Source organism: Podarcis cretensis, assembly GCF_951804945.1.
Source record: "Podarcis cretensis genome assembly, chromosome: 15".
Taxonomy (NCBI): Eukaryota; Metazoa; Chordata; class Lepidosauria; order Squamata; family Lacertidae; genus Podarcis; species Podarcis cretensis.
In genome coordinates, this window is record NC_137185.1 from 21,017,795 (window position 1) to 21,043,159 (window position 25,365).

At 48.1% G+C, this 25,365-nt stretch overlaps 3 protein-coding genes across 5 annotated transcripts in view; 2 read left to right on the top strand and 1 right to left on the bottom strand.

Annotated features, from left to right (window-relative positions):
- THYN1 (thymocyte nuclear protein 1) overlaps positions 1-4,322 on the bottom strand; it is an 11,083-nt gene extending 6,761 nt beyond the window's left edge. The window contains exons 1-4 of one of the 3 annotated variants that reach the window (XM_079954622.1): positions 4,053-4,322; positions 2,993-3,047; positions 1,540-1,763; positions 23-91 (exon numbers count right to left, since the gene is read on the bottom strand). In XM_079954622.1, coding sequence (XP_079810748.1) covers positions 23-91; positions 1,540-1,763; positions 2,993-3,035 — 336 coding nt within the window. In that variant the 5' untranslated portion in view covers positions 3,036-3,047; positions 4,053-4,322. Of the gene's footprint in view, positions 1-22; positions 92-1,539; positions 1,764-2,992; positions 3,048-4,046 lie in introns of all 3 variants that reach the window. The other 2 variants (XM_079954623.1, XM_079954624.1) reach the window with 2 other exon arrangements.
- A 131-nt stretch (positions 4,323-4,453) lies between these two features.
- On the top strand, positions 4,454-16,434 carry ACAD8 (acyl-CoA dehydrogenase family member 8). The gene is made up of 11 exons (XM_079954568.1): positions 4,454-4,608; positions 6,166-6,266; positions 7,683-7,852; positions 7,950-8,059; positions 9,080-9,156; positions 10,079-10,216; positions 11,189-11,324; positions 11,440-11,537; positions 12,732-12,884; positions 14,253-14,355; positions 15,377-16,434. The coding sequence occupies exons 1-11, from the start codon at positions 4,509-4,511 to the stop codon at positions 15,427-15,429; spliced, it is 1,239 nt and encodes a 412-aa protein (XP_079810694.1). The 5' UTR covers positions 4,454-4,508; the 3' UTR covers positions 15,430-16,434.
- A 5,802-nt stretch (positions 16,435-22,236) lies between these two features.
- The window catches only part of GLB1L2 (galactosidase beta 1 like 2), a 64,244-nt gene continuing 61,115 nt past the window's right edge, over positions 22,237-25,365 (top strand). Inside the window, exon 1 of the mRNA XM_079954526.1 lies at positions 22,237-22,619. Coding sequence (XP_079810652.1) covers positions 22,270-22,619 — 350 coding nt within the window. The 5' untranslated portion in view covers positions 22,237-22,269. The remainder of the gene's footprint in view (positions 22,620-25,365) is intronic.

A 25,365-nucleotide genomic window follows, 5' to 3' on the forward strand; every position in this document is an offset into this window, starting at 1 on the left:
TGCTACAGTTGACTTTACTTACCTGGTAATTCCTGACTCCATCCCAGCATGCTGTCTGATAGGGTTGAGTTTTTAAATCTTCAATGCCAAACTGGATAATAAAATAAAACAAACATACATTACCCAAAATACCTAATTGCGCCTTTTTTAAATAAAAAAAAGTTCAGCATTTCATTTATTACTGCAGCCTCATTCGTACCTGATGTTGCTTGGGAATTCTAAGACCCCCCCCCCCAAAAAAAAAAGATTTGTGCAGTTTTGAAAGGTTTCGTCTGCCCTAAGTGAGGCACGAGGGGCTTGGGGTGATTTCTGGGGGTGAACGAGATATAAAGGAAGGGGAGGTTGGTCACGTGTGAGGGGTTGGTGAGGTTGGCGAGTAGAGCATGCAGATGGAGCAGCCCCTCGGAGGGAGAGACAGATAGACAGACAGACAGACAGACAGACAGACAGACAGACAGTGAATCTGTAATGATATACAGTGGTACCTCAGGTTACATACGCTTCAGCTTACAGACGCTTCAGATTACAGACTCCGCTAACCCAGAAATAGTGCTTCAGGTTAAGAACTTTGCTTCAGGATGAGAACAGAAATTGTGCTTCAGCGGCGTGGCGGCAGGAGGCCCCATTAGCTAAAGTGGTGCTTCAGGTTAAGAACAGTTTCAGGTTAAGTACGGACCTCCGGAACGAATTAAGTACTGAGGTACCACTGTACAGCTTTTATCATGGGAAAAGTTAATGGAAAGAAGATTAAAAATTTACAGCTTACTGTACGTTGAAAGAAAATTATATGAAAATTATGTACCGCTGGTATCTAACACCTAGTAAACCAGTAGGAATGTATAGAACTGCTTCAAATGTGTGTTGGAAATGCAAAAATAAAGAAGGCACCTTTTACCCTATGTGGTGGACATGTGAGGTGGTAAAAGAGTTCTGGGAAATGATATATAATGAATTAAAAAAAAAACCCGTTTAAGGTAATTTTTGTTTAAAAAAATACACCAGAAGCTTTGTCAGGAATTGTAGGTGCGGAATTACCAAAAGAGAAGGAAAAACTGTTTGTGTACACAACGACAGCAGAATTGGTGCTCTTAGCCCAGAAATGGAAAGAAGATAAAGTCCCGACCAGAGAAGAATGGCAGACCAAGTTGATGAACTATGCCGAAATGGCAAAAATGATGGGAGGGATCAGAAATCAGGAAAACCAAATTTTTATTAAGGACTGGAATAATTTTATAACATATCTTAGGGACCACTGTAAGCAGTTGAAATCATTAGCAGGAATACAATAACTCTTGTCACATGAACTTTAGATACTCTGGACATATAATAGATAGATTACAGTAAAAGATGCAGGAATAAATTTTAAAAATGGAACCCAGGGAGGGAGGGTAGTCCGAAGGTTCAAGAGAACCTTTTGTTTTTATTTTTTCTTTGGGATTGTTATGTTTGTTGTGTGCAATTACTAAATAAAACTATTAATGATAATAATAAAAGCGAGAGCGGAATGCACACGTCTCCCATAGAAGATGGCTTCCTTACCTTCACATCTACACCCTTCTCGAACCTGCTCTCGGGTTCGGATTTCATTAGCCAATGGGTGTGGGCTCTCTTGTTTCTGTCCTGCTCAGCATGGGCTTCTACCTCGGAGGTTTCCGCAACATTTCCGGTTGCAAGGCTTTTCGTCTCGACTCTCTGTGATCTGGGTCTCTTGCTCTCCCCCTGCAGCTCAGATCTGGCCTCTTTAAAATCAGGTTCTTTTGGAGCTTGAAGGATCCAAAGAATTCAGAGGGCATACCACGGGTATTTGGAAGATGAATTTTAAAAGGACATGAGGAAAGTGGGAAGGGGAGCAAAGAATAATGTCAGCTTGGTGGGCTTCATTTCTAATCTATTTTAAAAAGTCACTTTGGAAAATGATTCATAAGTAACTGGGAGGAAATGGACGCACAATGTCCATCTCTAGATATTGTGGTTTGCCTGCTGGAAGCGTCTGCTGATCTCTCCGGTTTGTGCTCAGACACAGCACATTTACATTTACCAGCAGCTGCTTGCTTGCTACTTGCTAGACTCATTTGTCATTGGCTGTGCTGCTGTGAGGTCATGAAATACAAAGGAACATTCCAAATGCCACAGACCTGGGAGGCAAGTGAAGGGCCCTATAGCTCAATGGTAGACCATCTGCCTTGTGTGCAGAGGGTTCCAGGTTCAGTCCCCAGCATCTCCAAGTAGGGCTGAGAGAGACTCCTGGCCTGAAACCCCAGAGAGCCACTGCCAGTCAGTGTAGGCAATACTGAGCTAGATGGACCAATGCTCAGACTTGGTATAAGGCAGCTTCTTATAAGGGAGGGGCTGCATGTAAATGGTCCGAGGCTCAATCTCTGTTTTTTCCAGGTATATCTGGAAGAGAGACCTTTTCCTCCTGACTCACAGTGCTAATGAAACAGGATGCTAGAGAGAAAGAGATCCATCCATTTTTTCTCCTCTGCAAGCTGCTAACACCTACTAAACTTCCTTGACAGGCTAGTAATTTTGCAGCCTTATTTGCAAGGCTGCTGGATCAGACAGGCGAGAGGGCATTTTGGGGGGAGAGAGACCAGGGATGAGTGAAACCAGACATATTGGGCAGGAAAGGGGTCAGAGAAATAGGCGAACTATCAAATCCATCATTCAATGGGGGAGAGGACACTTGTGGCCCTTTCTATGTTGCTGGACTCCAAGTCCCATCAGCCAACACAGCTGATGGTCAGGAATGATGGGAGTTGTAGTCCAGTGACCTCTGGTGGGCCACAGGTTCTCTATTCCTGATATAAATCTTTAGCTACAGCTGCTGAGTAGCTCACATTTCAACATCCCTTAGTGTGTATATAGCCAAAAAAAGAGCAGCACACAGAAGATGCAGCCCAAGTTGGCTCTTTCTTTATCAATAGTTTTTACTTTTTTTAAGTAAACTGAACTCTGGATAACATTGGTTGAGCCTGACTCCCTCACTGACCTGTCAAGGCTGCTCGGCCTCTTTTCTTCCCTTTCGGAGGCATTTATCCAGCTGCCTAGAAGAAGGGAGGAGGAATCTTAAGAGAAAGCAAAGCAGGAAATACTTTCTTGCATCAACAGCTCAGTTGGTAAAGCACGGGACTCTTAATCAGGCACAGGCAAACTCGGCCCTCCAGATGTTTTGGGACTACAACTCCCATGATCCCTAGCTAACAGGACCAGTGGTCAGGGATGATGGGAGTTGTAGTCCCAAAACATCTGGAGGGCCGAGTTTGCCTATGCCTGCTCTTAATCTTAGGGCCATGGGGTTGAGCCCCACATTGGGCAAAGGATTCCTGCATTACAGGGGGTTGGACTAGATGACCCCAATGGACCTTTTCAACTCTACAATTCTATGATTCATTATATGAAGCGCAACAAGAGTGGTAAGACTTGGGGAAGGACTGGAGCTTAGTGACAGAGCCTCTCTGCTATGCATGCAGGAGGTTCCAGGTCCAGTCCCTGGCATTTCCAGGTAGGGCTGGGAAGGTTCCATGCCTGAAATTCAGAAGAGCTGCTGTCAGTCAGTGTAGACAGTACTGAGCTACATGAATCAGTAGTCTGACTGAGTATAAGGCAGCTTCCTATGTATTTTTCGATTTGATTGGCAGTGCCTCCGTCACTCCAGGACTGGAGAAAAAAAAATCAAGGCTCAGATCCCAGTTCTGCTATCAAAAGGCCGCTCTTTATCTTTATCTCAGCCCACTGGTCTTCAAGTGATGGGTCACAGCTTGATCCAAGATAGGTTGCAACAGGAGCATTACCACCATGAAAATACATGGTAAATGATTAAGAAACGGTTCCCCACGTGCATGGCTGGGCTACAAGGGGGTCCTCTCCTGAGTCTGAAAAGGTTGAAGATACCTAGCCTAACCTACCTCGCAGGGGTGTTGTTGAGTATTAAATCAGGGGGGCAGGGAGAACAATGAGCGCTGCATTTTGCTCGCAGAAGGTATACATGTATTAAATAAAAGCCCATCAAAAGTCAAACACCATAAGGAGGGGTTAGCACCCACCTGTACCTGTAAAATTGGTGTCGTGGTGGCACAGATACGCGACTGTCCAACTTTCCTTCCTCTTAATAGCGTCCTTTCTGTCTCTCCAGCTTTAGAAATTGGCGCGCCTGACTGCAACAACAACAAAAAAAAAATCAGAAACGCTTCCGCTGCTAAATGCCTGTTTAGTTCGGAGGTTAAATACTCGTTTTGCAACCCGCAGCTATGCCTTTAAGACCGGCCCCTTGCTTTGCAGCCAATCGGAGAACTAACAGCTGGAGAACCCTGGGGAGAAAAAGACGTCACAACCTCAGAAGCCCGGGCAAGCCCTTTGCAATGGCTTCTGGGGATTGTAGTCTTCTTGGGTAGGAGCCAGAAAGAAAAGTAACGGCAGCCTGTGGAGCTGAGAACAACGATTCCCACAATGCAAAGCGGCCACCCGGACCTCGTTCACCTGCCCGGGCGACTTAGGTGGTGCTGGCCATGGCTTGGAGAGTCTGCTGCAGGCTGGGGGCCCAACTGAGGAGGCTTCCTGGACGGAGGCGCGCATGGGGGCGCCGAGACATCGCCTCCTGCATAGACCGTAAGATTAAGGGGAGATAACCTAAGAGTCTGCTGTTTCGGGTTAGGGACAGTCCTCTGGGGAAGAGCGGAGTTCGTCTGTTAGCTGGGGGGAAAGCAAATAGCCGGACTCCCTTGCCTTTAGCGGAGGTGCGGCAGGCAGAGATCCAACAGGTTGCGTTGGCCACCGCGTGGTAATGTACCGGGAGGAAGACACCACCGGTTGAACTCCTGCCAACTATTCTGCTACATCGGCGGATTCTTCCCTTTTTTTTGCACGGAGATGATCGGAGGGGAGGTTGCTTGCCGTTCTCAGCACGGAGGTGTGCTGTTTGGGTCATGCTTCGTCTGTTGGACTTCTGTCTACAATGACGCTATTAAGGAGGATTCTTGCTGGAAAGGGAGGTTGGTTCTGGCTCTCCAAATACTTTTGGGCCACAACTCCCAATTGATCCCAGTCAGCATGGCCACCTGGAGATGCCACTGGGGACTGAATCTGGGACCTTCTGCATGCTAAGTAGATGCTCTGGCAGTGAGACGAGGCTTTCCCCTTTGTTCCTCACGTGCTGAGCACCATCAGAGCAACCAGAAGCATGCCCCAGTTGGCAAAAAGGGTGGAGCTGAACCTGGCCTGATTTTGCAATGTCTTAAACATTTATAAAATCTCAGGTAACTTTGAGTGTGCTTCTTAGGTATATTATTATTAGTCGCCTTTCCCTCCGTTGCCTGTTTGCCTCTCTCTCAGCAGGATGCCTCAGTGGGAGAGATGAGAAGCAGAATTCATTCCATGAGCTCTATGAGGCCATTCCAGTTATTCATTACAAAAACCATTACTTAATTTTTAACAATTGTCATTTCCACCACCCCCCCCCTGCCCCTTTTTCCTTCTGTGCCTTGGCTTTTGAATTGCAAGCCTGCATGCAGAAAACTTGTCTTGTTGTAGCTGATTATGTGCAAGCTGTTTCAGAAGCAAAGCAGGTATGCTCCAGATAAATAATGATGTGAGTTGGGCCGTATCCCCAAGTCCCCTTCTAATTCCTGGACCTGGCAAGGATTCAATTGCTGGAGTAGTCAGGCCAGTTTCTTGGCGAGATAGTGGCTTAAGTATGTCATTAAGGTAACCACGGAAGCAGCTCTGGGCCAGAGGGAAAATGGGTGCCCCTGTTCCTTAACTGGCTGGTGAGAAGGACAAGAGCTAAAATAGAGTGTGTAAGAGTGAGAATCTAGAAGTAGGCTGGGCTGTTGAGAGTCAGAGCCATGCCTGATTTCTGTTTAAATACAAACCATGGTCAAGGGAAGTGCAAGACCTCCTTGGGGTGTTAGTGGTGTGATTCCCTCCATCGTAGGCTCAGCTTATGTATATGTGTAAATAAACCATATATCATAAAGACACCACAGTCTCTACTGTCTCCAAACCCTGGGTCGGTGCCTGGAACCTCGCACTACTTGGAGATTGGGTGGCATGCAGCAATAAATATTACTTTCATTAACCTAAAGTGAACTGTTTATTGGAGGATCTCTTCCTCCTTTTTTCCTTGTCTCTGCTTTGAAAGCTTTCCCCCTTTCTTCTGCCTCCCAGCCACAGTGGGTTTGACCGAGGAGCAGAAGGAGTTCCAAAAAGTGGCCTTTGACTTTGCCGCCAAAGAGATGGCCCCCCACATGGCTGAGTGGGATGAAAAGGTGAGGAATCCACTAGGCGTGTGCCCTACCAAGACAGCAGGTGGGGAAAGCCTGCAGCTGTTTGCTACTGCTGATTGGTTAATTTGCTTGGGGCTGCTCGCTTCTGCTAGGTAAAGGTACCCCTGCCCATACGGGCCAGTCTTGACAGACTCTGGGGTTGTGCGCCCATCTCACTTAAGAGGCCAGGGGCCAGCGCTGTCCGGAGACACTTCCGGGTCACGTGGCCAGCGTGACATCGCTGCTCTGGCGAGCCAGAGCCGCACACGGAAACGCCGTTTACCTTCCCGCTGGTAAGCTGTCCCTATTTATCTACTTGCACCCGGAGGTGCTTTCGAACTGCTAGGTTGGCAGGCGCTGGGACCGAGCAGCGGGAGCGCACCCCGCCGCAGGGATTCGAACCGCCGACCTTTCGATCGGCAAGTCCTAGGCGCTGAGGCTTTAATCCACAGCGCCTCACTAGCAAACATAAAATGTTAAAGGTGACCTTTCCTGGCTTCTGAGTGGTAGCGCTTGTTTATTCACTGGTAAGTTACCCTGTGCTTCAAAAGGCACCTCATTGGAGTATGTTTTAATATGTATGCATCAGGTTTTGCCACTTCAAAGCCATGCAGTGTTCCCTCCACATTTGTAAGGAGTAATTCCATTTGTGTGGCAGCACCTGGAACTTTGGAACTCCCTGCCAATTGACATTAGGCAAGCAACTCCCCGGTCTGAGCCTGGCTTCGGCTGGGGAGGGCGGGATATAAATACAATTTTATTATATTTTTATTATTACCGTATATTCTTTTAGAAACCTGCTGAAAAGCATCTGCTTTAGTGGGTCTGTCTGGACACATGGTCTGTTCTTCAATTTATTTTGGATGTGTGCGGTTTTTAAGATGTTTTTTTTAGATGGTTTTTTAAAGATGGTTTTAAAATGTTTTCATAGACTTGGAAAGGACCCCAATGGCCATCTAGCCCAACCCCCTGCAAGGCAGGAATCTCAACTAAAGCATCCGTGACAGATGGCCATCCGACCTTAGTTCAACAACCTCCAATGAAGGAGAGTCCACTACCTTCCGAAGGGAGTCCAGTCCACTGTCGAACAGCTCTTAGCCTCGGAAAGTTCTTCCTAATGTTTAGCTGGAATCTCTCCTTCCCTGTAACTCAAAACCATTGGTTTAAGTCATCCTGTTCAGAGTTCCATTCTCCATGTGGCAGCCCTTTAGATATTTGAAGATGGCTCTCCTAGCTCCTCACAAGCAGCAGTTATTCTAGTAAGCCAATATTGTGGTCGGTGGGTGAGGGGTGCTCACCTGCTGCTTCAAAGAAATAGTTGTCCTTGAGAAAAGGAAGAGAAGGGGGCGGGCGGGGACAAAACCTCAAGATTTGTCGAAAACCCAAATGAAGAACCGTTTCCCCCCTCTCTCTTTGCAGGAAATATTCCCTGTGGAGACAGTGCGGAAAGCAGCTCAGCTGGGGTTTGGTGGGATTTACGTGCAGCCAGACGTGGGGGGCTCTGGGTTGTCCCGGCTCGACACCTCCATCATCTTTGAGGCTCTGTCGACGGGCTGTGTCAGTACGACAGCTTATATCAGCATCCACAAGTGAGTAATGGGAGGCAGAAGGGCTTGGCCAGGAAGGCCACCTTCAGGCAGAGGGTCTGCATCGTGACCCCTTCTCTTGTGGTTGTCGCTGCTGCAGCATGTGCAATTGGATGATCGACACCTTTGGGACAGAGGAACAGAGGCACAAGTTCTGCCCGTCGCTTTGCAGCATGGAAAAGCTTTCCTCCTACTGTCTGACTGAGCCAGGTGAGGGAGATTTGTTCATTTAGTTAAGTTTTTTATCAAATTATATTGTATTGATTTCTATGGGAAAGCAACAGAAGCAATGAAGAAACAGGTAAGTGTCTCCGCTCCCTCATATAGAAGAAGAAGAAGAAGAAAGCAGTTGAAAAACTTTTGAGGATATCCAGAGTAGATGAAATTAAGAGTCCAAATGGCAGAGGACAGAAACCACTTCAGACAGTGTTCTACAGTCTCAGGATTGCAGATGGAAAATGAGGACTGCTCCATGAATGTATCCAAGTCTTTCAAAGCAAGCTACAGTGGTACCTCGGGTTACATACGCTTCAGGTTACATACGCTTCAGGTTACAGACTCCGCTAACCCAGTAATAATACCTCAGGTTAAGAACTTTGCTTCAGGATGAGAACAGAAATTGTGCTCCGGCGGCGTGGCAGCAGCGGGAGGCCCCATTAGCTAAAGTGGTGCTTCAGGTTAAGAACAGTTTCAGGTTAAGTACGGACCTCCGGAACAAATTAAGTACTTAACCCGAGGTACCACTGTAGTTACTGCCTCCTGTGGGAGTGAGTTCCATAGTTGAACTATGCATAGTACGAAAAAGTACTTATTATTTTTTATTATATCAATAAAAATCTTCCAGTATTCAACTTCCCTGGATGCCAACGAGTTCTAGTGTTATGAGAGATGGAGAAAAACTTTTCTCCATCAACTCTCTCCATGCCATGGTTAATTTTATAAACCTCTATCATGCCACCTCTTTCTTGCTTTTTCACTAAAAGGTCCCAAACACTGCAGCGTTTCTTCACCTGGCAGGGGGGGGGGTCACTCCATTCCCTTGCTCATTTTGGGTGTCCTTTTCTGAGCCTTTTCTGGCTCTACAATATCCTTGTTGATCTGAGGTGATGAAGGCCACCCTGTGAGCACCCCAAAAATTGGAACCCGGGCCTCCCTTGTCTGACTCTAACTCTTTATTGCTCTTTTAACTGTATCTCAGTTGCAATTGTCTGCCTCTTCTTTCCCAAACAGGAAGTGGAAGTGATGCGGCTTCCCTGCTAACTTCAGCCCGGAAGAAAGGGGACACTTACATTCTGAACGGCTCCAAGGTACCAGGGCCCTCCTCTTTGACACCCATTCTTCATCTTCGCCTCAACGAACCCTCCAAAATATTCTTGTGCAGAATTAACTACCTCCCCCTCTTTAGGCTATTTCGGTGGTCCAAGCAGTCATTGCTGCAGATGTCCAGAATGCAATATTTTCTCCCTTCTGCAGTCCCTTCCCTCCCCCCATGCCTTCCTGCACATAAATTATTTGGTTCTGAAGATTGCTTTAGGAATTCCACTTGTTTTTCTTACAGCTATCTGGCTTAAGATAGCCTTGAAAAGGGAAGCGGATAAATGCGCAGTGTTGTTAGGTCAGGTGATGGTTATCATTTCAGGAGCAGTCTTGTTTCCAGATGTGTGCTGTGGGCTAGCAGTCAGATTTGTTGTTGTTGTTGTTTAGTCGTTTAGTCGTGTCCGACTCTTCGTGACCCCATGGACCAGAGAACGCCAGGCACTCCTGTCCTCCACTGCCCCCCGCAGCTTGGTCAGACTCATGCTGGTAACCTCGAAAACACTATCCAACCATCTCGTCCTCTGTCGCCCCCTTCTCCTTGTGCCCTCCATCTTTCCCAACATCAGGGTCTTCTCCAGGGAGTCTTCTCTTCTCATGAGGTGGCCATAGTACTGGAGCCTCAGCTTCACAATCTGTCCTTCCAGTGAGCACTCAGGGCTGATTTCCTTCAGAATGGAGAGGTTTGATCTTCTTGCAGTCCATGGGACTCTCAAGAGTCTCCTCCAAAGCAGGGGACCTACTGCTGAGCCCCCCCTGGCTCCTGCTGCTTTGCAGCTGCCTCCCCCACCCTATTCCCTTCCTTTCTCCAAATGCACAGATGTTGACCAGAGTTGGAGATGCGGCTCTAGTAGACCCTCCCTTCCTCCTTCCCTTCCTCTTTCTCTTGAGTCATCCTTTTTCTTGTCTTCCTAGGCCTTCATTAGCGGTGGTGGTGACACAGACCTGTATGTGGTGATGTGCCGGACGGGAGGGCCAGGCCCCAAAGGAATCTCATGCCTGGTTCTGGAGAAGGGGACTCCTGGCTTGAGTTTTGGCAAAAAGGAGAAAAAGGTAAGCAGGTCGGAGGGGGCAAGGAGACACTCTTAGCTTTTGGGGTGCATGCTGCATTCAAATTAAAAATATGCCACTTTTGCCACTGTGGGGACTTGCTTAAGTGGCCAGCCGGTATATTTTATTTCTCTATTAAAAAAATTCTATATCCTATTTATACATCATTATCAAAACAGTTTTCTGCAATAAAAACATCAAACCATAAAAAGTTAAAAACAAACACCAACAAACCATTGTGGAAGAATGGTGCTCTGTTTTAAAATTGTTGTTGTTGTTGTTATTAAAATGTGCAGTGCTTTTTTCTTAAAAAAATGTTTAAGGGTACTCTCATTTTGACTCAAGAAAATCACCATTTTATAGTTGGAATTGTGAAAAATAAATGCAGTAAATGGACAAAAGTACAGAGATTCACAAAATGTTTAGGGGTATGCGTACCTCCCCATCCCCCCCAGAAAAAAAGCACTGAAAATCTCAGGGCAGTTCACGACATAAAAATACAGTATTAAAAAAAACACAAAATACATGATAAAAGTAAGAACAGAAAAAACACAATAATTCCCCCTCCCACATCACATTTAAAAGCACATCGGATGACAGTCCTGGTTGAAGAGGAATGTTTTCTCCTGATGCCTAAAGGTGTATAATGAAGGTGCAAGCCGAACCTCCCTGGGGAGAGCATTCCACAGATGGGGAGCCACCACAGAAAAGGCCCCTTCTTGTGTTGCTACCCTCTGGACCTCTCGTAGAGGTGGCACACGGAAAAGGGCTTTAGAGGATGATTGCAGGGTTCAGGTTGGTTCCTGGGCCCAGCAGAACAGAAATGTTTTCAGGCTGGTGTCTAAAGGTTAGCAGTGAAGGCACCCCGCTGAATCTCTAGTGGCAGAGTGTTCCATAGGACTGGGCTTAAGACACAGCAGTGGCATCGGAGCACAGGAGCAAAAAAAGGCTCTTCTGTTTTCCCCTCCCCTGCAGATGGGCTGGAACTCCCAGCCGACACGCGCCGTGATATTTGAGGACTGTGCCGTTCCGGTTGCCAACCGGCTCGGAGACGAAGGAACGGGCTTCAACATCGCCATGAAGGGCTTGAATGGAGGGAGGATTAACATTGGTAAGAGCGAAAGGGAAAGTGGGAGGTTTGGGCTGCCCACGAGGGGCAGGGCTGGGGGGACACGACACCAGGCCTCCCGTGCATAATGGAGTCTTCTTCCCCATTCCTCCTGCAGCTTCTTGCTCTCTAGGTGCCGCCCATGCCTCAGTCCTTTTGGCTCGGGATCACCTTAACGTCCGCAAGCAGTTCGGGGAGCTGCTGGCTAGCAATCAGGTGACTTCATCTCGCGACAGCCTGTCGCTCCTGAAACGACAGCTGCAGCTCAGTGGTTGGAGCCCCTGCCTTGCAACCAGAAGGTCCTGGGTTTGATCCCCAGCAGCTCCAAGTTGGGTTGGGAGTGATTCCACACCTCCTTTTGCACTCAGGGCAGAAGCTAAGGCCACATTCACACCGTCCATTCAAAGCACAATGATATCCCTAGAATCATAGGTTCTCAAGCGTTCTTTAGTCCAATGCTCTGATACTGTCCCTGCCGGGGCTCGAACTAGCAGCTTTCCAGTTAACAGCCAGGCACCCTGACCCGTTGTGCTTCAGATCATGGCTTCCCCCAAAGAATTCTGAGAGCTGTAATTTGTTAAGAGTGCCAAGAGCTGTTTTGAGGTCCTTTGAGGTCCTGTTTTGAGTCTGGACCAGTCTGAATAGTTAGCCTTGGTGAAGAGTTGACATTTTTATCCCCCCAAAAGTTTTTGATTGAGTTTCTACGGAAATGAGGTTGCGTTTTAATGTTGTATTTTAATCTTGTTTTTTAAGCTGTATTTCAATCAATTGTTTTTATATTTGGTGTTAGCCGCCCTGAGCCCGGTCTTGGCTGGGGAGGGCGGGGTATAAATAAAATTTATTATTATTATTATTATTATTATTATTATTATTATTATTATTATTTTATTATTATTCCCCTCGCAGAGCTACAGTGCCCAGAGTGGTTTAACAAATCAATCCCTCCTCCCCGGGAACTCTGGAAATTGTAGGTCTGGGAAGGGAATAGGGCATCCCGTCACAACTCTCATCACCTTTGACAAACTCCAGCTCCCATAATTATTTGCAAGAAGCACCAATTAAGTGGGATTGCAGTGCTTTATGATGTGAATGTGGCCTATGAGTGATCCAGCGAGGAGGGACGTAATAAGGCGCTGCCAACCATGAACCCCACTGAGCACGACACCATCTGCACACTGACCGGCAGCCCCTCTGTGGTGGCTTTCACACAAGCGTCTGTTCCTGCACACACGGGGTGCTGAACTTCGGTTCTTCCTTATGCAAGCATTTGGCCCACCCCTATGGGCAGGCCCCCTCGCTCCCTGGTTGGGGAGAAGTAGGGGAAGAGGGCAGCCTCACAGCGGTGGGGCCATTTGCTGGGTTGGTCCTCTGGGTACGCCTTTACCTGTTTTGCTGCTTCTCCTTTGGCAGTACCTCCAGTTCCGGCTGGCAGAGATGGCAACCCGCTTGGTGGCTGCCCGGCTCATGGTGCGAAACGCGGCGCAGGCACTGCAGGAGGGGCGCGAGGATGCTGTGGCCCTTTGCTCTATGGCCAAGCTCTTTGCCACGGATGAATGCTTTGCGGTAGGCAAATCCCCCTCCTCCAGCCCCCCCCCCCAACAAAACCAAAGACATGCATGTTTACTGCAGTTGCAAAGGTGGCGCTTTTTGCATCTTCAAACGTTAAAGGCTTCTTCCTTGGTATTTAAAAGACGCCATCTTGGGAAATGATTGAGAAGTGGTAAGTCAAAGGTAACGATCCCAAGGAAGTGGGAAAATACCTCCATTGCATTAGCTGCTGCTGCAGCTCACCCACTTTCTCTCGAGCAAGGCTGCCCAGAGAGCTCACTGGTGCTGCTGCTGTTCACCACAGCTACTGTTGCAAGGAAGCAGCAGCAGCTGGGAAACAAGCACAAGGAATGGCAGTTTGCAGACTGCTGCTTCCACTATCCCTGAAAGCAGAGCAGGAGGAGAAACAGAAGCCAAATCTATAGGTCTGACTATTCAAGTCAAGGGAAGGTTTGTTGTTTAGTGGTTAACTCACTCAACCACTGGGTGGCAGTGTTGTATTTTAATCCAGGCTTCTGTGAGTCTTTAAAGGCTATTGTGTCTGCTTTCTCTCTGCTTTCATTTTTTTAAAAGACTGGTGCTTAAACTCAATTATTTATTGTCCCTGTTCTACTTTGCTGCTGCTGCTGCTATTATTATTATTTATTATTATTATTATTATTATTATTATTATTATTATTATATTTACATTTATATCCCAGCTTTTCCCCAAGGAGCTAAAGGTAGTGTGCATAGTCCTCCCTGATTTATCCTCACAACAACAACCCTGTGAGGTAGGTTGGGCTGAGAGCGGGTGACTAGCCCAGGTTCACCCAGTGAGCTACATGGCTGAGTGGGGATTTGACATCCTAGTGTCCAGCACTCTAACCACTACACCACACTGCCCCGGGCAAGGTCCTCTCCTTCTGGGGACAAAGGTGGGGAACCTATTTCAGCCTGAGGGCAGCCTACCAGTGCCAGGTGTGGCCAAACCATGCATATACACTAGTTCTTCTCCCAGCAATTAGGTTTAAACCAAAGCATCCTACTGCTGCAATAAAAGGCCTTCTTCAAGTTCAGTTGTGGCACGGGGAGGGGTGAGGGTTTTTTTGGGTGGGAATGCAACAAATGGGGACTAGAGGGTTAATTTTCCCACCCCAGCTATAGTAAACACACCCCTCCAAAAAACCCCAGTCCCCTGGACTTGGAGAAGAGACATCTGTCTGCTCATATAGAAGGGTTTTTGTCCCCGCACGCCCAGCCAAAGTGGGACAGAATCAGCAGAGCACTGTAGACCGGATGGGGAGGTCCCAGGGGGCCACATTTGGCTTGTGGACTGGCTCATTTCCTCCCCCACCCTCCCGGCTCTAGGGCTTGACTCTTACTTGATTCCGTCTCGCACAGATCTGCAACCAAGCCCTGCAGATGCACGGGGGCTACGGGTACCTGAAGGATTACGCAGTGCAGCAGTTTGTACGAGACATCCGTGTGCACCAGATTTTGGAAGGTGAGTCGTGTGGGGTGCTGCCCTGCAGCCTTGGCTGCTGCCTGCCTCATTCCGGTGACTGCATGCAGAAGGAACCTGCTTCAGTCCCTGGCACCTCCAGGTAGGCCCGAGATTGTTCCCCCTTGAAGCCCTGGAGAGCTGCTGCCAGCCAATGTAGTGTATGTCAACCTTGGGTTACCCAGATGGGACTACAATTCCCATCATCCTTGACCAGCGGCGAGACTGGCTGGGGATGATGGGAGTTGTAGTCCAACAGCAGGGTGAAGAACACAGGTGCAGACAACACAGATCAGTGGTCTGAACTCGGTGTAAGACACTTTCCTATGTCCCTAGATTCCTATGTTGATGGTTCACTGCAGCCCCTGCTCTCCAGTTTTCTGTTTCTGTTAAGACCCACATTAATGTTCATTAACTGCTAAGCTATGATGAGCTGATTGCATAATGGCTTCACCAATGTCTCCCACTTGCACGGGTCGGCCACATCTCATGGTGCGACCTGTGGGAACTTGGTCCCAAGTTAACAAATGGCTAGGAAACCTTCTGCTTTTTGAAATCAACATAGGGAAGATAGGAAGCTGCCTGATATGGAGTCAGGCCATTGGTTCATCTAGCTCAGTACTGTCTACACTGACTGGCAGCACCTCTGCAAGATTTCAGGCAGGGAGATCCCTAGGAAATGCCATTGGAGATTAAACCTGGGACCTTCCACATGCAAAGGGCATGCTCTACTCCTGAGCTACATCCCTTTCCCTGGGTAGGATATTGTGGTCACAAGCAGGTAATGCCTGCATACTTTCAACCTTTGCATCCATGAGGACTATAAACTTGCTTGCTTTTTCATGGAAGGAAGAAAACTTGGGGTTCTTAGAATTCCCCATCTGCATCTCGATCCCCAGCACTTACAGCGCATGCACCAAATACACACAGTTCTGTGATTTGCTAACAAATATCTCTCTCTCTCTTTGTCCATCTGTCTGTCTGTCTGTCTGTCTCTCTTTCATCTGGCTTCACTGGCCATAAGGCACTAACGAAGTGATGAGGATGATCGTGGCCAGGAATTTGCTACAGGCATAGCGTCAGGAGCTGGTCTTCAGACCTTTGCGTTGCTGGATACGACTTTGAAACAAGGAGACTTTGGAGGAGAGTTTTATTTTTCACCACCAGCGCTCCACCCACCTACCAATCTCTTCCCCGATGGGCACAGCTCAAAACCCACCAGGTGGCAAGTGGTGAATGCAGAGCCTTTGCCCTCGAAAGGCCAGCTGCAGCCCCGTTTCTCTGCTCCTCCAAAAGAAACACAGCACTGGCCGAAACTGAACGGCCTACATCCTCTCCAGCATTTTAAGTTAGCTTCCAATTCCTGAAGGTGGGAGCTACAGTCTTTTGATGGGCTTTGATACCAGAGCCTTGCAATGCTGGTGGGCAGAAGGAAGAGAAAATCCATTCTGGGTTTTGCACAGGTTGGGGGAAAGGGATAATCTTGTTACATCCTGATTTCCTGGAGATTACACCTTTTTCCCCAGGGGAAAACCACAAAGGCCTTTTAAGCTTTGCCTTTTCTTTCAAGACATAGGTCCTCTTTTTTTTAGGTCAAGTTGGCAGGTGAGGAGGAGATCTCTCCTCTCTTACTAAATCAGGGCTGGCTAAATCCAGATGTTGCTGACATCTCCCATCAGCACCGGAGTCAGCATAGCCGTTGGTCAGGGATGATGGAAGTTGTAGTTCTGCAATATCTGGAAGGCCTTCCATAGCTCTCATTATTCCTGGCCTTGCTTGCTAGAGCTGATGGAAGTCGGAGTTGGTAGTCCTGCAGGACTACAGGTTCCCCACATCTTAAACCTCACGGCAACCCCCTCGATTTCCACCAAAGCTCGCTCTGCCTCCCACCATCGTTCAGATGGTGCTAATCCTCTTCACCATCAGATCATTTTGGCTGCAGCAGGAAAGCCTTTTGACACACAACAGGGTCTCAATCTGGCAGTTTCCAGCGTGCCAATAGCACAAAGAGTGTCAAGAGTGTTGATCCAAGTCATTTTCTTTTACTACTCCATGCTGGAATCAATAAATTGCTGTTTCTAACTTGGTTTGCATTGTCATTTCCCCCCTTATTTTTTTTGGTTAAGAGCACAATCCTGCTGATGTGCTTTTTCCTGTACCTCAGCCTTGAGAGAGCGTTGCAAGGCTGGCAGATTGAGGTGGTCTTCAGGTGGATTGGTGTTGGGAAGGAAGCAGGGATGAGAGGCCACCTTGTATTAGGTTTCTCAATGCGATCGGAAGGACCTGTGCGGGCGAGTGCCCTCCACAAAGTGGCTGCTTATGCATCATCAAAAAAGAGGACAGATCCGCATTCGCTTATATATAGGTGACAGTTTAGACCACCATAATTTAAATATTCATTTATTTATGTTTTGCATTCATATCTCCGCTCAGGGTGGAGCTTAGGGTAGTATACATGGTTCTCTCCCCCTCCCTTCACAACAACCCCGCGAGGTAGGAGAGAGTGACTGGCCCAAAGTCATCCAGGGAGCTTCATGGCCGGGTGGGGATTTGAGCCCTGAGCTCCCAGGTCCTAGTTCGACATTCTGGTCACATTCACATCGTACATTTTAAAGAGCTATGATTCCACTTTAAACAGTCATGGCTCCCCCCCCCCCCCCGAATTATGGGAAGTATACCGGTAACTCTGTGCTTTCTGACGTAAGAGTGTGCAGGGCCAGTGTGATTGTGAATGCCAGCAAAAATCTGAGCAAAAGAAGGGGGTCAGACCTGTTCCTCCTATCTCTCCCTCCTTTTCTTAAAAAGTTTTTAAAAATTGTGTGTGTGTGTGTGTGTGTGTGTGTGTATATATATATATATATATATATATATATATATATATATAACTTTTTTAAAGATGATAAAATACAAACAGATCAGCAAAAAGTAAGCAGCGTGGCGTATTGGCTTTCTCCTGGTTACGTCAAACTGCTGATATTCCTTTGCATCATTATATTTACAAAGGAACAAGGATTTACACTTCTCTTTCATCTTCATAAGAGTTGGAAGGTACCAAGGCTCATCTACTCCAACCTCCTGCAATGCAGGCATGTGTTTGTAGCTGGGAAAGCGAGATACAAACAGAGAACCAAACCAAAACCATTGTTTGCTGCTATTTATTGGTCGTGTGTCTCACGTAGGAGTGTCCCAAAGCGACCTAAGGATGGCGGCTGACGGTCATGCTCCTTATCAGCTATATGTGCAATAAAACACTGCCAAATGGTATAAAATGTGACCTTTGCTTTTTGATTCCGTAGGATCTGTATCTGGTTAGTTAATCTCCCTGTTAAAGTGACCTCCTAGATTTTCAGGTACAAACATTCCAGCATCTTACTGTCCAAATCATTCCAGTGTCTTCCAACTGACAGTTGGGCCACTGCAAAAAATAAAAAGAAAGAAATCCCCCAACTTACTTATGGGCAACACCTTTCCCTGGAAGTGGGTCCATGAGTGGGTCTCTGGTTTGTGTCACAAGCCTATGCCTTGAATATTTTCAGGACCTAAAAATTTCCCTGCTCTGTCTTCATTTCTGGAATGGCTGCCTTAGGACAGCACCATTGCATTCCACAACAGTCCATTCGCAACTGCGGAACTGGCCACACCAAACTTCCTACCTTGTTGCCATTGCAGGGTATATCCCCAAATAGCTTCTCTAGACACTCAGAGAGTCTGGAGAAGAGCTCTGTACAAGAAAGCAGTGGTGTAGCGGGGGTGCAGGGGGGGTCGGCCGCACCGGGCGCAACATCTGGGGGGGTGCTCGCACTCGCAGCTCTCTGCCCCCTGCTAAAATCCACGGGTTAGGGGGCGCAAATTACTTGCCTTGCCCCAGGTGCTGACAACCCACGCTACGCCACTGCAAGAAAGAGCTTTATAACCTTAAGTGACTCCCTTAAGAGGCCAGGTTGCAGTGTCTGAGACTTTTTAGTATAGAGAAAATTTGGCAAGAGGTGACATGACAGAAGTTCATAAAATTATGCACGGCATGAAGGAAGCAGATAGTGAAAAGGTTTTTCCTTCCTGGAACTCGGGAGACATCCCATGAAGCTGAATGCTGGAAGATTCAGGGCACATAAAATGAAGTGCTTCTTGACGCAACACATAGTTAAACTGTGGAATTCCCTCCCACAGGAGGCAGGGATGGCCATGAAAGTGGATGGCTTTAAAAGGCCGGGCAAATTGTGTAGAAGACAAGAACTATTGTGTTTTCCACTTCATAAGACACTTTTTTTCTTCCTAAAAAGTAAGGGGAAATGTCTGTGCATCTTATGGAGCAAATGCATGATTCCTGGAGCCGAATTGCCCAGGGGCAAAAAGCAGATCGTGCTCTTATTTTCTGAAAGAGGGAAGTGGGTGTGGAAACAAAGCTGCTGATTGGGGAGAGAGATAAGGGATGCTAGAGATAAAGGAGGCTGCCTGGGAGGGGTGATGTAAAGACAGCAAACTTGCCAAGGGGGGAAACAGGAAGACTAAAGCAATAAGGAGAGAAATTAGAAGAAAAGGAGGAGCAAAAAACTGTTCCAACTAAGGAAAAGATGCAAAGGCAAACTAGGGCAGGGAGTGTTGAAAGGAAACAGCTGATCGGTGGGATCAGAAGAGAGATAAGGGATGCTAGGAGGCTGCCTGGGAGCGGGGAGGTAAAAGCCCATGGATCCTTAGGATTTGTGCGTTGGGTCACCCCAAATTCACCATCAGATCTCATAGCATGTCCATGGCTACAGCCTGCACCAAAAAAATCACGAACCCACTGTTGCGTGGGGCCGCAATGGTGCAAAAACATGGTTACAAAGCATGGATCCACATGGATCCTCAGGATTTTTGCATTGGGTCACCCCAAATTCACCATCAGATCATGTCTGTGGCCACAGCATGAACCACAAAAATCATACGTCCACTGTTCCATTCAGAATATTTTTTTTCTTGTTTTCCTCCTCTAAAAACTAGGTGCGTCTTATGGAGCAAAAAATACGGTAATGAGTGCTGGAAATGCAAAGAAAAGGAAGGTATCTTTTACCACATGTGGTGGACTTGCAAAGAGGTAAAGGCTTTCTGGGAAACGATATATAAGGAGTTAAAGAAAATGTTTTAAAATACTTTTGTTAAAAAACCAGAAGCCTTTTTAGTGGGTATAGTGGGTGAAGAGATACCAAGGGAAGATACAAGACTGTTTCTGTATGCAACAACTGCGGCAATAATTCTCTTGGCCCAAAAATGGAAACAACAAGAAGTACCAGCAAAAGAAGAGTGGCAGATGAAGATGATGGACTTTGCAGAACTGGTGAAGCTGACAGGAAAAATCTGAAACCAGCAAGTTCAAGTATTCCAAAAGGACTGGAGTTAATTTATATGGTATCTGAAAGACTATTGTAACATCACTAGCAGGGTTTTCTGCAATGAGAAATTTTCTACCTTTCTATATTTAAAGTTTTGAGCTATTTTGTAATGAGTGTAATTAGAATTGGAAAATGTACCACTAGTCATGATGGCTAGGTTCTTTCTCCATAGTCAGAAGCAGGAATATTTCTGCATGGCAGTTGGTGGAAACCACAGGAGGGGATAGTGCTATTGAACTCTGGCCTTGCTTGCCGTTTTTCCACTGGCATCTATTGGGCCACTGTGAGAAGAGGATGCTGGACTAGGTGGTCCATTGGCCTGATCCAGCTAGGGCTCTCCTTATATTCTGACAAATGCCAGTTCCTTTGGCCTGAAAAGCAAGATAAGCGTCATGCCCCATAGTTGCCTCTGACTGGACTTAACCTTCCAGGGGTCCTTTACCTTTACCTTACCTTTGTTCATAATTCTGGCAGGATAACCAAAGGGCCTGCCATCCTAAGTACTGTACACTTCCTACGTAGCAGGGATTACAGTAGTACTTCGGGTTACAGACGCTTCAGGTTACAGACTCCACTTACCCAGAAATAGTGCCTCCGGTTAAGAACTTTGCTTCAGGATGAGAACAGAAATCGTGCTCCGATGGCGTGGCGGCAGCAGGAGGCCCCATTAGCTAAAGTGGTGCTTCAGGTTAAGAACAGTTTTAGGTTAAGCACGGACCTCCGGAACAAATTAAGTTCTTAACCCGAGGTACCACTGTACTTTGTTTAAATAGAAGAAATCAACAGCATTGCCAACAAGGGAGGATAGGGGTCAAAAATTCAGGGCCCCAAATGCAGCAGAGTTGGTTTACCATACTTTGAGGTGAACTAGGAAACATCTCAAAAAGGCAGGGATGGGATGTACTATTAAGTTCAGAGTCTAAGATTACTCAGTAGCAACACAGGAAATCAAGTAGCAGCAGCTTTTCTGATAAGATACGGTTTCAGACTGGAGCTAAGGGTTTGCATATCTGAATGTTTTCCCTGTGCATATGCCCGAATCCACACACACTCGCATAAAAAACTCTGTACATGGAGAAATCTAGCACATAACGGTGAGGGTTTCTATGCTAGCTTTCTGTGTGCATGAGGGCTACATCCCAGCCCCTCGCTTGCAATTTCCTGACTTATCCAAGAAAAGCTTATCAGTCAATTCTGTTGAGTCACCCAGGTGTGTATGTCCCTCAAAGCTCTGCCTTAATAAACCTGTTTAGCAGGACTGCGTTGATGGTGTTGATAAAGAGGGTGCTGCTGAGCCTGTACAGAGTACACTCCTGCAACCACCGGAATGAAAAGTCGCCCTCTCCAGTCGGGCCCATGTTTCCTAAGCAGGTGAAAAATGCACCGCTGCAACCAATGCCAGAGGAGAGTCGCCTGCTCCAACCCAACTTCTGAACTGTGCTGGCAACCATCTGCCAAAGGGCAGGCAGCTGCCCAGCCACTCGCAGCATCATACAGAGTGTACTTCAGCGCCTGCCCAAAGGGAGACGAACCTGCTCAGTCCAGCATGTTGGCAGACAACTGCCCAGGTGCACGGAGCCTTTGAGCATGTGCAAAGTGCACTCCGGCAGCTATCCCCAAGGGAGAGTGACCTGCTCAGTCCAGCATGTTGGCAGACAACTGCCCAGGTGCACGGAGCCTTTGAGCATGTGCAAAGTGCACTCCAGCACCTATTCCCAAGGGAGAGTGACCTGCTCAGTCCAGCATGTTGGCAGACAACTGCCCAGGTGCACGGAGCCTTTGAGCATGTGCAAAGTGCACTCCGGCAGCTATCCCCAAGGGAGAGTGACCTGCTCAGTCCAGCATGTTGGCAGACAACTGCCCAGGTGCACGGAGCCTTTGAGCATGTGCAAAGTGCACTCCAGCACCTATTCCCAAGGGAGAGTGACCTGCTCAGTCCAGCATGTTGGCAGACAACTGCCCAGGTGCACGGAGCCTTTGAGCATGTGCAAAGTGCACTCCGGCAGCTATCCCCAAGGGAGAGTGACCTGCTCAGTCCAGCATGTTGGCAGACAACTGCCCAGGTGCACGGAGCCTTTGAGCATGTGCAAAGTGCACTCCGGCAGCTATCCCCAAGGGAGAGTGACCTGCTCAGTCCAGCATGTTGGCAGACAACTGCCCAGGTGCACGGAGCCTTTGAGCATGTGCAAAGTGCACTCCGGCAGCTATCCCCAAGGGAGAGTGACCTGCTCAGTCCAGCATGTTGGCAGACAACTGCCCAGGTGCACGGAGCCTTTGAGCATGTGCAAAGTGCACTCCGGCAGCTACCCCCAAAGAAGAGTGACCTGCTAAGTCCAGCTCCACTTCTGAGCTTGGAGGCGGCCAGCTGCCAACGGGCAAGCCGGCTGCCCAGGTTCGCTCAGCCTCTGAGCATGTGCAGAGCTCCAGCATCGCTTTCTCTCCACCCCGCCCCTTTGCCTTTTGCACGGCATGGCACCTCGCCAGGCTAAGGCGCTCGCGAGGGGGAACAGGTGGGAGAGCGGGAGCCTTAGAATGCAGAGAGCGAAGCATGATCGACGGGGGAACGCCCGCCCAATCAGGAACGATAGACTGGTCCCGCCTCCCGCGGCGCGACACCGGCCAATCGCCTGGAGGGACCGGGCCGACGCTCCCGCCCTTCGCTCTCGGCGCTTCGGCGGCGGCCAACGACAACCGAGCGAAGGAGCCTCCCTCCCTCCAATGGGAGGCGCCCGTGTTAGTAACGGCGCCGCCAATGGTAGCGCCAGTCGGAGTCCCTGGTAACGGAGCCAGGACTGCGCCGGGCCGCCTCCAAAGCATGTGGAGCTGCGGGGGGCGCCGGCGGCGGCGTCTCTTCGCGGGCGCCTTCCTGCTGGTGTTGGCCATCGTCGTGCTGAGCAGGTGAGAGGAGCCGCTGAGGAGGAGGGGGCGGGGCCTGGACGCGATATGCTAATCTGGCTCCGCCTCCTGCCGGCCTAGCCCCGCCCTTCCCCTAGGAGGGCTCCGCCCATGCCCATGTATGGGCAAAAGACCCCCCCATTCCATCCACCCTTTGGAGCGCCCATAGACCCTTCATCCCTCTTCCTCCCAGCCCCATTCTAGTGGGAGGGGGTTAAATCCAGGCTTCTCCTCTTTTACTCCTAGGGTGGCCCCCACACACCTTCAATGGAACATGTTTTCACCATGGTCCTCTGCCCCCCATTTTTGCCTCCCCCCACCTTTCCAAATTATATACAGCGTAAGGTTGCTTTAGGTATAAAGAGTGAATCTACCTTGCAAGGTTGTTCATAGAATTGGACAAGTTGGACTGGAACCAGGGGTCATCTAGTCCAGCCCCCTGCACAACTAGCTCATTCATGAGAGATGGCCATCCAACCTCTGCTAAAAACCTTTCAATGAAGGGGAGGCCACCACCTCCAAAGGGAGTCAGTTCCACCGCCGAACAGCTCTTCCCATCAGAAAGTTCTTCTTGACATTTAGTGGGAATCTCCTTTCTTGTAACTTGAAGTTCAGGTCCTACCCTCCAGAACAGGAGAAAGCAAGCTAGCTCCATCTTCCATGTGACAGCCCTTTAGGTATTTGAAGATGGCTATCATGAAGCTTTTCCTGTTCACATGCTCTGTCTCTGCAAATCAAACTGCTCTAATGATCTTAGAGATAGAAAAAAAAAAAAGCACCCCAAGTTGCAGGACCTATTTTGCAGAACTTCTCTAAGGACATCTGCGAGTCTAGTTCCCTTCAGAATTGTACACAACCATATTAATTGACAGGTACGTTTGTCAACTGACTAGAAATGACCAGCTGGTTGGTTCAGAAATCAGCAATTCTCTCCAGTGGCCCCTATTCAGCAGAGCCTGAAGGGTTAGCTCAGTCAGTAGAGTGGTAGACTCTAAATCTCAGGGTTGTGGGTTTGAGCGTCAGGTTGGGCAAAGATATTACATTAGCCCATGCCAGCAAGGTCAGTGGTGAAGAACGATGGGAGTTGATTTTACGGGTGACTTATTAAAAACATGGTGTACTAAACTGCATTTTAAAAAATGTCTGAGAAGGTCCATCTGCAATTTCTCAAGCTTGCTGCCTGTACCCTGGTCTCTAACCATTAAATCTTTGAACTGGGGCATGTATAGTCACTCCAGGGCACATACATAGACAGGAAGGTGCTCTCCAGTGTACTTTAGTTCTTTTTGAGAATCATAGGAGAGAGAACTCAAAGCTTTCTAGTATAACTTTAACCAAAATGAGAAACTTCCTCCATCCTCTTAAGTCAGTGTCAGATGGGCAATTTCAAGGTAAACAAGTTCAGAGAGGAAGAAGGAACTCTTAGCAATATGCAGAAGGGTGGGTGAGTGTTAACAGCGATATGAGTGTGTCCCTGTTCTCATCTGAAATATTGGAACATTTGTAAGCAGCCTGGCTTGATTGATTGTGCTTTTCTAGGCAGTTTGCCCCTGCAGCCCTCCATCAAAGATTCACATTACCTCTCTCCTTAGCTCAAGACCAAGGCATTTAAAGCACACCCCAACCCCCAAGCAATCCTGGGAACTGTAGTTTCTTAAGGGTGCTGGCAAGTTGTAGCACTGTGAAGGGTAAGCTGCATTTCCCAGGATTTTTGGGGTGGGTGGGGGATGTGCTTTAAATGTATGCCATGTACACAGCTCAAGAGTTTACAGGACACAAATTCAGTCTTAAGAACTCTGAGAAGTTGTAAATCATTATAACAGGAAGATAGTGAGCCATGTTTACACATGACACATGTACAGCACTGAACATATGAGAGAGTCTGGGATTGTGCCCACTGGCCAAGCAAGAAAGGGCCTTTTGCATGCACAGCTCTTCCTTGTGTTCAGTCAGGAAACAACCTGATTGCCCAAAGGCTCTTGGCATGCATGTAGGAAGAGCCTTTTGTCTCTAATGTTATATGGGTGACTCTGGCCATTGGGTGCAATCCAGCTCCTCACTTAGATTACTACCAGTGCAATTTTTGATAATAATAAAAAAATAGTTTTCCAGTAACCTCCCACTTCTGCAAGGTGCAAGACTCCTTAAAGGTAAAGGTAAAGGTACCCCTGCCCGTACAGGCCAGTCTTGCCAGACTCTAGGGTTGTGCGCTCATCTCACTCTATAGGCCGGGAGCCAGTGCTGTCCGCAGACACTTCTGGGTCACGTGGCCAGCGTGACAAGCTGCATCTGGTGAGCCAGCGCAGCACACGGAACGCCGTTTACCTTCCCACTGGTAAGCGGTCCCTATTTATCTACTTGCACCCGGGGGTGCTTTTGAACTGCTAGGTTGGCAGGCGCTGGGACCGAACGACGGGAGTGCACCCCGCCGCGGGGATTCGAACCGCCGACCATGCGATCGGCAAGTCCTAGGCGCTGAGGTTTTACCCACAGCGCCACCCACGTCCCTGCAAGACTCCTTATGCAGCCTTAAAAGGAAACCCACAAAAGTTACTAGCCTTAAAAAATAAATAAATTAAAATGTTCACTAGCCTAAGAAGAGACTAATAGCCTGCATTTCCATAGAAAAGGGGAAGCACACTCCTGCCTTCTGAGGCTAGCATGGAAATGTAGACTAGTGGCTTCTTAGCAGGCTAGTAAAACATTACCTTCTAAGCAGGCTGGATGGAACGACCAACTCGCTCACTGG